The 12,421-nt window shown below is 43.5% G+C and overlaps 1 protein-coding gene across 4 annotated transcripts in view; it reads right to left on the bottom strand.

Moving 5' to 3' along the window:
* The window catches only part of STK26 (serine/threonine kinase 26), a gene marked incomplete at both ends in the record, with an annotated part of 62,818 nt that extends 54,978 nt beyond the window's left edge, over window positions 1–7,840 (bottom strand). For all 4 annotated transcript variants that reach the window (XM_079728272.1, XM_079728274.1, XM_079728275.1 and 1 more), the window contains one exon: window positions 7,799–7,840. In XM_079728272.1, the coding sequence (XP_079584398.1) occupies window positions 7,799–7,840 (42 nt within the window). The remainder of the gene's footprint in view (window positions 1–7,798) is intronic.
* Between the last annotated feature and the right edge of the window lie 4,581 nt (window positions 7,841–12,421).

The raw sequence follows: 12,421 nt of genomic DNA, 5'->3' as shown, positions 1-12,421 counted from the left end.
TTAACTATTACACCTAAGCTGTCTATAGTTTTGTTTACTCTAGTCCCCAGGAAGTATGAACCACAATTTTGTTCATATTTTGCTAGAATATCCAAAGCTGTTGTACCAATGCCAATATTTTAGGACACGGATCATTCGAATCCATGATCGTATGATAAACGAAGGAAAAGAAAGGCCAGCGGGCTGCTGTCAGAAGTACGCTGGAACAAGTCCAGAAAAGGCTGAGGGGGAGTATAGCTCTATCCCCAGTAAGGTAAATGCTGGTGAGAGGTAATGGGGAGAGACAAGCAGGAATAGAGGAGAAGGATGGGATCTGCTCTGCACTAGGTTTCCTAGTTTCTCTGAATGTGCATTTCAGAAGATCTGCTTGAAATATATGGGATTTGGGGGAGGGACAACAAAGAGGATGATGGGTAGAGTTGGCCAGCAATGTGCTCTTCTGTTTTTAAATATAAATTTGAAGTCATTTTCCTATTGGAGAACTCTTCCTATTTCATAGGATTGTTGAGAGGAATTAGTTAATATCTTATTGAAATGTTTGCTTTCTGTGGTCCCTACCATATAACACCTTAGTCTAAAGTGGCAGATGACCAAATGAGAAATGTACATAAGATGGAGTGAAAATTTTAGCTGTGCATATTTTATTGACTTTTGTTCTTTTAAAAACGAGCTACCTCATGGCATTCCTCCAGAGACATTTGTTCGTTTGTTTGTTTGTTTTTGCGGTACGCGGGCCTCTCACTGTTGCGGCCTCTCCCATTGCGGAGCACAGGCTCCGGACGCACAGGCTCCGGACGCGCAGGCTCAGTAGCCATGGCTCACGGGCCCAGCCGCTCCGCGGCATGTGGGATTTTCCCGGACCGGGGCACGAACCCATGTCTCCCGCATCGGCAGGCAGACTCTCAACCACTGCACCACCAGGGAAGCCCCAGAGACATTGTTTTATATGTACCTGTGGTAGAAATTCTTTGGGTCTTAACTACAAGAAATGAAAAGGAGTTTGTTGCATCACACCTAATAATAGTGTTAGTTTTTGTTCTCCTAACTCTGCTTTTTAGCAACAAATGAGTAAAACCACCACTCTTTCAGAAGATACAATTCATTCAAAAATTATCACCAAGCAGTTTGAAATTCTACTATTATATTTCTTTTTAAAAGGCATTACTTCCTGTAACATGTGAACATCCATGGGAGGGGTCACATAGTGAGCAATTAATCAAAAACACCTTAGTATCAGTGAAATGTATCAGATTCTTTCTAATGTGACAGCTGGGACAGAGAAGTAAAGAAGTTTCTTTTATGTATTTGTTTGTATTTTTTTGGGATGGGGAAACAAAGGGAAGGAACAAGAGGTTATTGCTCCCAAAGCCATAAATTTGTCTGAAATCAGCCCTAGTTACTAGGAAAGCAATGAGGGCTCCTTTTTCTCTCAAAGGTCTTGCAAGATGAGAATGAGAGCTTCAGTGTGTGGACAGCTGATTAGTTACAAGTATATTTTGTTAGACCTATTAAATGTAATACATTAAAATCATTTTAGTAAGTATAAAATGTCTACATTGTACATATATAAATTAGCCTTCATGAGCTAGAAGAATTCAAGCATTACACAATATAGTTACAGAAACAGAATGGAAAAAAGTCAGAAAAGTCTAGTCTATATGTACTGCACTCACTAGCCTACACTTTTACATATAATTCATACCTAACGGTATAAAGAAAAGTAAGATACATGGTCCCTGCCTTCAAGAAATTTACAACCTAGTTCGGGAGACAAGTATAACATATATAATTAGGGAAAATCTAAGGCAGTATATAAATCAAGGACTGGACTGTCTGCTACTGACAAGGGATATAACAGGTGCTTGGAAATGGGAGTGATTTCTGTAGCCTGGAACATTCAGAGAAAGTTCATGGGGAAAGCAAGATGGAGATCTTGAAAATCAGGTAGGATTTGGCCAGTCAGTGATTGCTGAATTGCAACTGGCATGGTAGAACAAAAGGGATTGCTTGTTGGGGAGTAGAAATAACTAAGTACAGATCTGTAGAGAGGAGCCAGATAACAGAAAGTCTGGAAAGCTGAGCAGAAGACTTTGGGTCTGGGCTTCCCTGGTGGTGCAGTGGTTGAGAGTCTGCCTGTCGATGCAGGGGACACGGGTTCGTGACCAAGACCGGACCGGGAGGATCCCACATGCCGCGGAGCGGCTGGGCCCGTGAGCCATGGCCACTGAGCCTGCGCGTCCGGAGCCTGTGCTCCGCAACGGGAGAGGCCACAACAGTGAGAGGCCCGTGTACCGCAAAAAAAAAAAAAAAAAAAAAAAAAAAAGAAGACTTTGGGTCTGGTGGTGGTGGTACGTGCGTGGGTGTTTTGGGGCGGGGGGTGGGGAGACTGGATTTCAATAGAAAAACATGGGTTGTCAAGCAGGAGTGAGAGGGGATAATGACAGTGTTTTCATGTGATTAGCCTAGCATTGTTCTGTAGGATGAACTGCCCACATACATCATAACACCTTTGATGAAGGAGTTCAAAATATACTCCACAGATGATAGTTAATTCATCCTAAGAGCATCTCATTGAGGCAAAGGAAATGTAGCTTTTATTATTCCCCATTTTGTAGATGATTTGCTCAAGGTCACTGAATAAATGAAAGGCAGAATAAAAATAACACAGTATCACAATGTTCAATGGTTCCTAGGTACCAGCTAAATTATATTCTCTCATTTTCTATAACTCAGGCAAGGGAGGTACATGATGGACATTTGTCCTCATGTGCCATTTTTAGACCCTCATTAGTGTTTAAGGCACATGTCCTACCATGCCCAATTCCTGTTTACTCTCCGTTCAGCCCCCAGCCTGCTTACCCCATACCCTGCAACTACCTCCAACTCTCCCAGCTCACAGTTGTCTTTGATTATTCTGTTTCAGCTGGTCTTCTGCCACTATCATTAGCATATTCAGCATCTCTGAATATGCTTCCCACCAACGAGGACAATGGTTTGGCTTTATCTATTAGTGCAAGCATTGCTCTCTACCTCTTTCCACCTCAAACTGCAAAGCTGATCAGTCCTTTCAGAAGGTGGAAGGAAGGTAAGAAGACTACATACTAGATTCTGACACGAAACTGAATTATTTCTCCAATTTAGGTTTCATGATGAGAGGTAAATAAAGAAGTGCCCCCACCCCTGTTAACTCCTTCCCGATCCTGACACATTTTCTCATCCCCCCATGCACCTTAAGTCACCCTTCCTTTTCTTACAAGCCAACCCTCCACCTATGCTTCCTGCCTCACGAGGGCCCTCACTTCCACATGCTCTCTGGCATTATGACCTTTCCCTCCTTGGTGGCTCCCACCCTTCAGTTTCAAGTAAAGAAACTGGCATATAGTAAATGCTCAGTAAATGTCTGATGAATGACCAGAGCTCCAGATCTGTATCTTCAAGTATTCACTGGACATTCTTAAAAACAGCTTTACTGAGGCATGTTGAGATACAAAAAAACTGTACATATTTAATGTATACAATTTGATGGGTTTGGACATATGTACACACCTTTGAAACCATCACCACAATCAAGATAATAGACATACAGCTCTACATTTTTATTTTGTCATCCCACTGTTACCTCGAACTTCACAAGCCTAGAACAGAAATCATTAATGTTCTACTGGATCTGGCTCTTCTCCCTGACTTTCCGATTTCTTTTGGATGTACCATAATTGTCCCAGTTGCCCATATTCAACATCACAAAGGCTTTGATTCTTCCTCCTGTAACTAGCTAATTACAAGTCTGGTAATTATATTTTCTACCTCATAGTACTAGGCATAGGGAAGGCAATCAGTCAATGCAAGGTCCATTGCATCTGTACAGATATGAATACCTTGTTGAAGTAGTCTCAGTAGATCAAACTGCCTCAAGTCTCTCAATCCTCCAGTTCATCCATTCAACCAATCTTAAGATTTCTCTTCCTATATACAACTTTGTTTGTTGAGCCTCCCTTACTTAGAAATGTTTAGTGGCTAGTCTGAAGGCCAAAACCCTTCCCTAGCATTCAAGAACCACCATAATCTGGACCCAGTCAAGTTTTCCAATCTTACCCCCTATTATTTCTCTAGTGGAATTCTTCATCATAGTCCAAGTGATTTTATCCCACACTCAAAGATTGTGTGCGCGCACACACTTGCTCAGGGTACTTCCCTGCTTGGAAATGCCCTCCCCAATATGGATCCTAAAAATCCTTTGGGGGCAAGCCTTCAACTCTTCCAGTCAGCAACTTCTATTATAGAATAAGTATCACAGATTTTGCATTATTTGATATTTCATGTGCTAGATTTATCTCCCCAACAACATTTTAAGATCTTTAAGGGCAGACATCATGTAGTATACTTCTGTATCCTTCCCAGAACCCAGTAACTAGGTTCACCAATGCAAGGCAATGTTTTCCAACTCTTAGATAAAAGTCTCCAATAAAGTGTTCATTAATCCTTAAACTTCATTTCCATCTCACATCTCAAATAACAACCATTTACAAACTGTACCACCCTGATCATATTTAAAGATACATGAAGACTAATGTTTAAATACTTTAGCAGGAAGTTCAAAAAATTCTTTCACAAAAGGCATAACACAAAGCATAACATAATAATACTTAGTACTCTAATTCAACATTTAACTTTATTCTCCCACCCACACTTTATGAAAGATTTAACACCCAATTTAGAACACTTGTCTTCATAAATACTAATGCAGGTTCTAAGGGGAAATGTCTTAAACTTAAGTATGATTTACAACTGAGAACTTCAAAGAAAAAACATGTTTTAAACCATTAAAGAGTAAATATTTGAGTGGAAAGAAACAGGTTTATTGGTTTATTTTTTTTAAGTTGTGCTTTAAATATTTTTCAAGAGTTTAGCTCCTGGTATGGAAAATTAGTTATATACTAGAGAAGTAAGCACAAATTAAGTACCCCCAAAATTCATACCCTCCACATTTGGTGTAATATGGCAAAAAAGTTCATTACCACAATATTAAGAAATATTAACAATATGAGTCTGAATAACTAATTCACAAGGAAGGGTTTGAACTGGACCAAATCCTGGGTTTTCTTTCGTCACTCCAAGTTTCTTTTCTATTTTAAACTAGTGGCAACAGAAATTTCTTTGTTTGAAAGTCAGGAATGCTGGAAGTCTTAAGTGATAGAACAGGTAGCTCGACTTCACGTCTCTCCTCAGGGGGAGAAAAACACTGTGGATAAAGTAAATTTGTTTTTATTTCTGGAAAAATCATTTTTTCCATCAATCTTCATAATTCCCTAAAATAAACTGTTAAAAAGTTATAGGCCGGTTGACCACTTCACCCAGATTTGTGGAAATACTATATAAGAATTTCAAGAACACAAGGCTAACTCACGTTTTCTTACTAGTCTAAAGGTCTAAAAGTTGCCCCTCTTTCACAAAACTCGAGGAGAATTCTACAAGCTCGTGATATATTTCTGCATCTCATCTGCAATATTTTTAAACAAAAGAATAGTCAAAGTAGTCTAGGCTCAAGAGTCACACTGCATGCCATCAAATTTATTTTTAGGATACTCCACAATTTTAAAAGTGGAAAACTTTTGTGTTGCACCAAATGCGTAAGAACCACATATACAAAGAAAATGGAAATAAGAAGTTAAGCATTTACCATTTCATTCAGACAGAGAAAATGACAAATAAATATTCCTCTCCTCTTTTCTAATATTGAGATGATTGCCCTCCCCAAATCAGGGTAGACAAAGTAATCACAACTTTGGGCAGACATAAAGTGAAAAGCAGAATTTATCATTCAAAATATGTGATTCACATTCTAAACCACCTTAATTAAGATTTTAAAATTCAAGAGATAGGGAACTCAGATAATGAAACAAAGCAGGGAGCCATAATAAATACTGAACAGCAAGCAGTTCCTACACCATATAAATCAAATAAAGACAAATCAAATAAGGACCAGAAACCATATAAATCAAATAAAGTCAAGACAAATGAAATAAAGACCAGAAACCATTTTCTCCTCAGCACACAGAGTTCCCCAGAATCACAAACTTGATGAACGGGAGGCACTCAATCTGCTGACGCACGCACGCAGGCAGCGCGTGCACACAATGGAGAGAGCAGTACCGAGACCCTCAGAGACAAACTACACAACCGTAACGTTCTACTCTTCACAGACCGGAAAGGAGAGCACAGTGGGAAAAATTTCGCACTTTCTTCCACATCAGACAAAGCAAAACTGTAGTCAGTAACGCAAATTACTAATTCTCTTGATATAATCAAAGGCAGAACTGAATGAATGGGGTGAGGGGCAGTGGCTGGGGGAAAGAGGGAGGGAAGGAGGGGGGTGGCGTGAGAAGAAGGAAGTTTGAGGCATTTTGTAAAGCTTGAATGGATCAACCTATAAAAAGGCCCTAATATTTCTCATTTCCCTTTTTCTTCCTTTCTTTTTTATTAACTACACAGCGACTTCCTGGGACTCAACCCAGACTTGCCCTATATTTAGCTAAAAGGCCTGGTGCTTAGGAGACACAGGCGTCCTAGGTTAGATATATGTCCGACACAAACAGTCCTTTTGGGGGAAAGTATTTTAAAAATCCCTTTTTTTGTGTGACCATGCATCAAATGTGACCAACTGCTTTTTTAAAAAAATGAATTCCATTAATTAATTAGTAAACTGAGGCCCCAATCCATAGCACTTTGATTTCTACTAGAAACATAAGCTGTTTACTACTCTAAACATTTTTTCTGAACGCAGAAAAAGTTCGCTTTCACATTTTTAGAAGGTAATGAGGCTTAAGTGTTTCTAGTCTCTGACCTATTCATAAATAGGTTGTTTAGGCTGTCTGGCAAAGGAAAAAAAATAAAATGTGAAGGCTTAAAAGTTAGTAAACTTGGATAACATTTAGTAGATAGCTTGAAATGCACCGATTTAAAAACATAACAGCATAAAAAGTGTGTGGCCGTAGCTTATTTCTTCTTCAATAAAATGAAAATATAATGGGAGAGCTGGGAAGATGTCGAGTAAAAAGTTGGGTCCCAGGCAAGCAGTCCCTTGTTCAGGACAAAAAGCTTCCTTTAACCGCATTGCAACAGACCTCCTGTGGGAAAGGCAGGGGGCGGGGCGGGGGAGTCATCACCTCCGCTACTCTAACCTAGGACCCTGCATTTCTCACGCCACCCTATGGGCTGGACCAGGTTGGGGGAGCGAGATACAACTTGGCCCTGAAGCAGCAGCACCAAAAGGGGAAAAGAAGTCACCTCGCTCTTTGCTCTACGCACACAGGAAGAGCCCAATTCAAAGCCGCCACCGACACCCCGTTGCCTTGCTCCGCCCCAACTTGTGTCGTGTGTGTGTGTGTGTGTGTGTGTGTGTGTGTGTGTGTGAGGGGGGAGCACCACTTGCGTTTTACCCCACGAATTCCGAGACACCTCCATCTCTCCCAAGTTAAGTGCTCCCACCTCCAACCCCCAACCGCACCACGCTCAGCCGGCACAGGTGTCTCGCTCCGGGCCATTTTGTGCACCCCCCTCGCCCCCCAGCATCCCCACCTCGCCGCGCCCCCAGTCCCTCCGCGCCCGGCCGGCGCAGTGCACCACCTAGCTTACACGCCGGGAAACACTGAGAACGCTCTTCCCGGGTCACCTGGCCGGAGCGCCCGGCCCGGCTTCGGGGAAGCCCTGGGCCGCCTCTCGTCGCCCGTGCCCAGCGCGGAGCGCGCCCCCGGCTCCCGGGCAGTCACGTGGACGGCGGGGGAGGCCCGGGCGTCCTCACCTGCATCCCGGGCACTTGGACCGCCACCGGTGAGTGGGCCATGAAGGCGAAAGCTGCTCGGCGCGGCTTCGGCGGCAGTGGCGCCTTGGGCTCCGACTGGCTCCTCCTCCGGGGGTAGGTCGGCGGCCCTCCCAGGCTTTTCGACCGGGGCCTGGAAGGACACATACGAGTGGGGTTACGGGGCGGGTGGCGCGCGCGGCCCGGGGCCGGGAGGTGGGCGGTGCGCGGCGCGGCTCCCCGAGACTCAGTCTACCTTTCTGGCGCCCGCCCGCCGCTGTGGCAGCCGCCTCAGCTGCTGCTCCCCCTACTGAACGCTGGGCGCCGTGTGTGGCGGTGGCCGGGACCTGGGCTCGAGTGATGCCGCTCGTCTGCTCCTCGCCGCTTTAGGAAGAGGAGGTGGAGGCGCCCCAGCCACCCGCCTGCTCGCCGGGCCGGGGAGGCGGCTGGGGGCGGTTCCGCCGCTGGCCCTGCCCCCGCCCCGCAGCCGGGCGGTGTCAGGAGAGCTAAGGCTCCGCGCCGGGAAGGGGCTCGGCTGGGGTGGTTGGAGCCCGAGAGGAGGGAGGCTCTCCCGGCCCACGGAGAGGAGAACCCGCGGACAGGGGGGCCTGGAACACGGCTCGGCCTGGAGAGAGAAGGGAAGAGTTCGGGTGACCCTCGGGGTCCGAGGGCATCCCGGACGCGGCCACGTTGCAGGCAGGCGTGCGAGGGCTCGGGCACACGCGGCCTCGCAGAGGTCTTGAGTTGAAACTTGGCGGGTGTTGGAAGTCCTTCTTGACTCCCCGATCTGGTCGAGGGCGGGGACGCAGAGAGCCGCCGAGTCGGCGGACCCCTGCTCTTTCCCCAGCTTCGGGCCGCGCCACTGGGCGGGTCCGTGCCCACTCTCCTCTTTCCGGATTCCCCGCCCCCAGACAGGCTTCAGGTGACTTAGAACTGAGGCTACCCCTACCTATCTCTTGGTCTGTCAGTTGGGGGGTTTTGGGGGGCGACCAGACTGGGGCTTCTCTTCATCACAAGTTCTACACATGTAAGAGAGAGGGAAGTTGGAAAACAGATGGTACATCAGCAGAAAAATTAATGAGGAAATAGAGGCATGGGAAATGAGATTGGGTCATTAGATGGGCGTATTATTGAACTCAGCATACACAGCAGTGGTTTTAGCAACTCCCTGCCTCCACCCCATTTGAAGTTTCACTCCAGCAGGGAGACAGGCTCTTTTGAGAATAACCTAACAATAACAAGCGCTATAATAATAATAGCAATTATGGTCATCTCATTATGAAGGAACCTTTGAGAACCCACAAGGGGTTGTAATATGCAATATCCAAGTGCCAGTTTAAAATGAGGATGGAGTTCCCTAACTTGCAGGTTGTTGTAGGTCTGTACCCAGCACAGTGTTGGGGCTCTGGCAGACAATAAATGTTTCTCTTGTTCCTCTTGAATCTGTCTCAAAAGATAGCAAATTATTGTTATCAATATAGTTATTGTTAATGGGTGCCATTTGCTTTGTGCCAGGGACCGCTAAGTGCTGTATATATGTTACCTTATTATATCTTTACAAGGGTCCCCTGAGGTCACATTGCTTTTCTTCCATTTTGCAGAAATGCAGAAAAAGGCTCAGTGAGGTTAAATCATTTGAGCCAAATATCACATAATTAAGAAGTGGTAGGGCTGGGAATTCAAACCCAGGTCCTTCTAACTTTTAAGATCTGCTGTCTTAGCAACTGTCAAGTAGTATACAAAATAGTATTGTTGACTATACGTCACCATGCCATACATTACATCCCCAGAGCTTAATAATCTTCTAACTGGAAGTTTGAACCCTTTGACCACCTGCACCTACTTCCCCCATCACCCTCCCCTGGCAACCAGCAATCTGCTCTCTGTTTCTGTAAGTTTGGTATTTTTTTAGATTCCTCATATAAGTGAGATCATACAGTATTTGTCTTTCTCTGTCTGCCTTATTTCACTTAGCATAATGCCCTCAAGGTCCAACCATGTTGTCACAGATGGCAGGATTTCCTTTTTTATTGCCAAATAATATTCCATTTCACGTATATACACCACATTTTCTTTATCCATTCAGATGGTAAAGGATATCATCCTCAAGTCTAGGCCCTCGCCACTTCTAAACTGATGATAGGCCACAATCCAGTCTCTATTTCCCACCAGCCCAGTTCACACTTAATGCCAGCCTGACCAGAAACCTGCAGTGCCATCTAAACTTCAATGTCTGTAGAAATTCCCTGGGATATTTTTAAAGTGCAGATTTTGACTTAGCAAGTTTGGAGTGGCCCAAGATTCTGCATTGCTCTCAATTTCCCAGGTGGTGCGGATAGTGCTGATTCTTAGACCACACTTTGAGTAGCAAGGGTCTGAATCAAGCTCCATCATTTAAGGCTCATCTCGAGTCCCACCCCCACTGACTCTTCCTCATGGATCGAAGCCCTCCTTCAAACTCCTCCTGTTGCATGTTGGTGGAAGCAGCACTCACATTGTAGTTCTTTCTTCTTATTTCACGCATTTCATTTGCTTCCCTTACGTAAGAATTATTCAGATAGAATGTCAGCTTTCTGAGGGCAAGATTTTTGTCGGTTTTGTTCATTGCTGTATCCTCAGAGCCTAGAACAGTGTGTGGCACATAGGAAGCCCTCAATAGATATTTGTTGAATGAATGGATGGATGGATTTCCTTTGAACTCTTCACTGAGGTTGGCATAGTGCTAGTTGGTATAGTGTTTTATTGATGGCCTGGTTTAACTCCTAGGCACTGCTCTTCCTGAATCTTTAAATTGTTCACTTTACTATATGTTACATCTCTCTTTCTTTTGTCTCCTAAATTCTTTTCCATTGCTTTAATTTCACAACTACCTAAGAGCAGCTTGTGTAATTTTAATAAATAAGGTAAGCATATCTAAGAAGTGACTTTTCCTGACATGATTCTGGGCCAGAGTTATGTAAGCCTATGGAAGACTGAATGCTAAATTTTGAGACCTGAACTATTGAGAAATTTCCTTAAAAACACTGCTTTCGAGATCTTAGTGAACTTTCTGACTTTTCTTTAGGTTTCCTGCTATTAAATAAACTGTTGTTGTTATTATTGATAGAGATCACTTGAGTTTTTATATGGAGTTCCTTGTAGTTTGCTGATGCTTTTTCACGTGTCTATTTCTTAATTTAAACAAAATGACAAGAAATTCAAGTATGCTTTTTTTATTCCCCCCAAAAACGGCACTTGAATATTTTTACTCCAAAATGTCAGCCTAGAGTCTAATAATATATTACAATGTGTTCCCACAGCTTGAGGGGAGACAACACATCTTATGTTCTGAGTAGCCCCATAGAGTGTGACATAGTGTATCAGATCGGATTTGGTACCTGCTTGACTGATGTGACCTGAGTGGGTATGAATACTTAATAACCATATAAATAAAGCAAGATTATATACAGATTAAGCAAAGTCAGTGAATTCCAAGTCAGACTGTGCCCTTGAACCCAATAAAAGTTACTAATTTAAATTTACAATCTGTGGCTTCAGTTTCCTGACATTTGTCATACCCTCAATATTAAATATTTAACTTTTCCCATGTTTATAAATATTTACTGAATGGACTGGGTTCATAGCTAAAGTGTAGGTAGACAGAAATGGCCAAACTTTAATGTAGGCAATAGTGAGGTAATGCATTAGGGCCATGGTTCTCAACCAGGAGCAAATTTGCTTCCTGGAGACACTGTTGGTTGTCACGAATGGGGGGAAAGGGTGCTACTGGTAGTGGGTAGGGGCCAGAGATGCTGCTAACCATACTCCAATGCACAGGGCTGCCCTCACAACAAAGGATTAGCCCGCCCCAAATGTCCATGGTGCCAAGGTTTGAAACACCATGCTCTATACTCTTTACATTAGGGTTTACTAACCAGGTGACAGACTCTTTTTTTTAAGTTTTTTTTGATGTAGACCATTTTTTTAACGTCTTTATTGGAATATAATTGCTTTACAGTGGTGTGTTAGTTTCTGCTTTATAACAAAGTGAATCAGCCATACATATACATATATCCCCGTATCTCCTCCCTCTTGCATCTCCCTCCCACCCTCCCTATCCCACCCCTCTAGGTGGACACAAAGCACCAAGCTGATCTCCCACATATCTCTTGGCCAAAAAAACAAAACATAAAACAGAACCAATGGATGTGGACCATTTTTAAAGTCTTTACTGAATTTGTTACAATATTGCTTCTGTTTTATGTTTTGGTTTTTTGGCCGCGAGGCATGTGGGATCTTAGTTCCCCAACCAGGGATCGAACCTGGACCCCCTTCATTGGAAGGCGAAATCTTAACCACTGGACAGCCAGGGAAGTCCCATAACCAGGTAACAGACTTAAGAATCCTTATTCCCTGAAGATTTTAGTTCAATGTGGTGGCTGGGGCTAAAACAAAGAAACAAACAATCCCACAAGATATCGGGCCACATCAAGGGGGTACCAGAAACAAAGCAGTATTTTTATGCCACCTTTGTATAGACCATAGATTATCTTCCCCCAAAGAGTGAATTCTACTAATGAAAAATGCTATTGAACAGAAAATAACCTTAAGAAAAATTTAATGATTTGTGTTAAAAAATTTAATCAT

The sequence above is a fragment of the Hyperoodon ampullatus genome (assembly GCF_949752795.1).
Source record: "Hyperoodon ampullatus genome assembly, chromosome: X".
Classification (NCBI taxonomy): Eukaryota; Metazoa; Chordata; class Mammalia; order Artiodactyla; family Ziphiidae; genus Hyperoodon; species Hyperoodon ampullatus.
The sequence above is the reverse complement of the archived record's forward strand: the minus strand, read 5'-3'. Positions and strand labels throughout refer to the sequence as shown.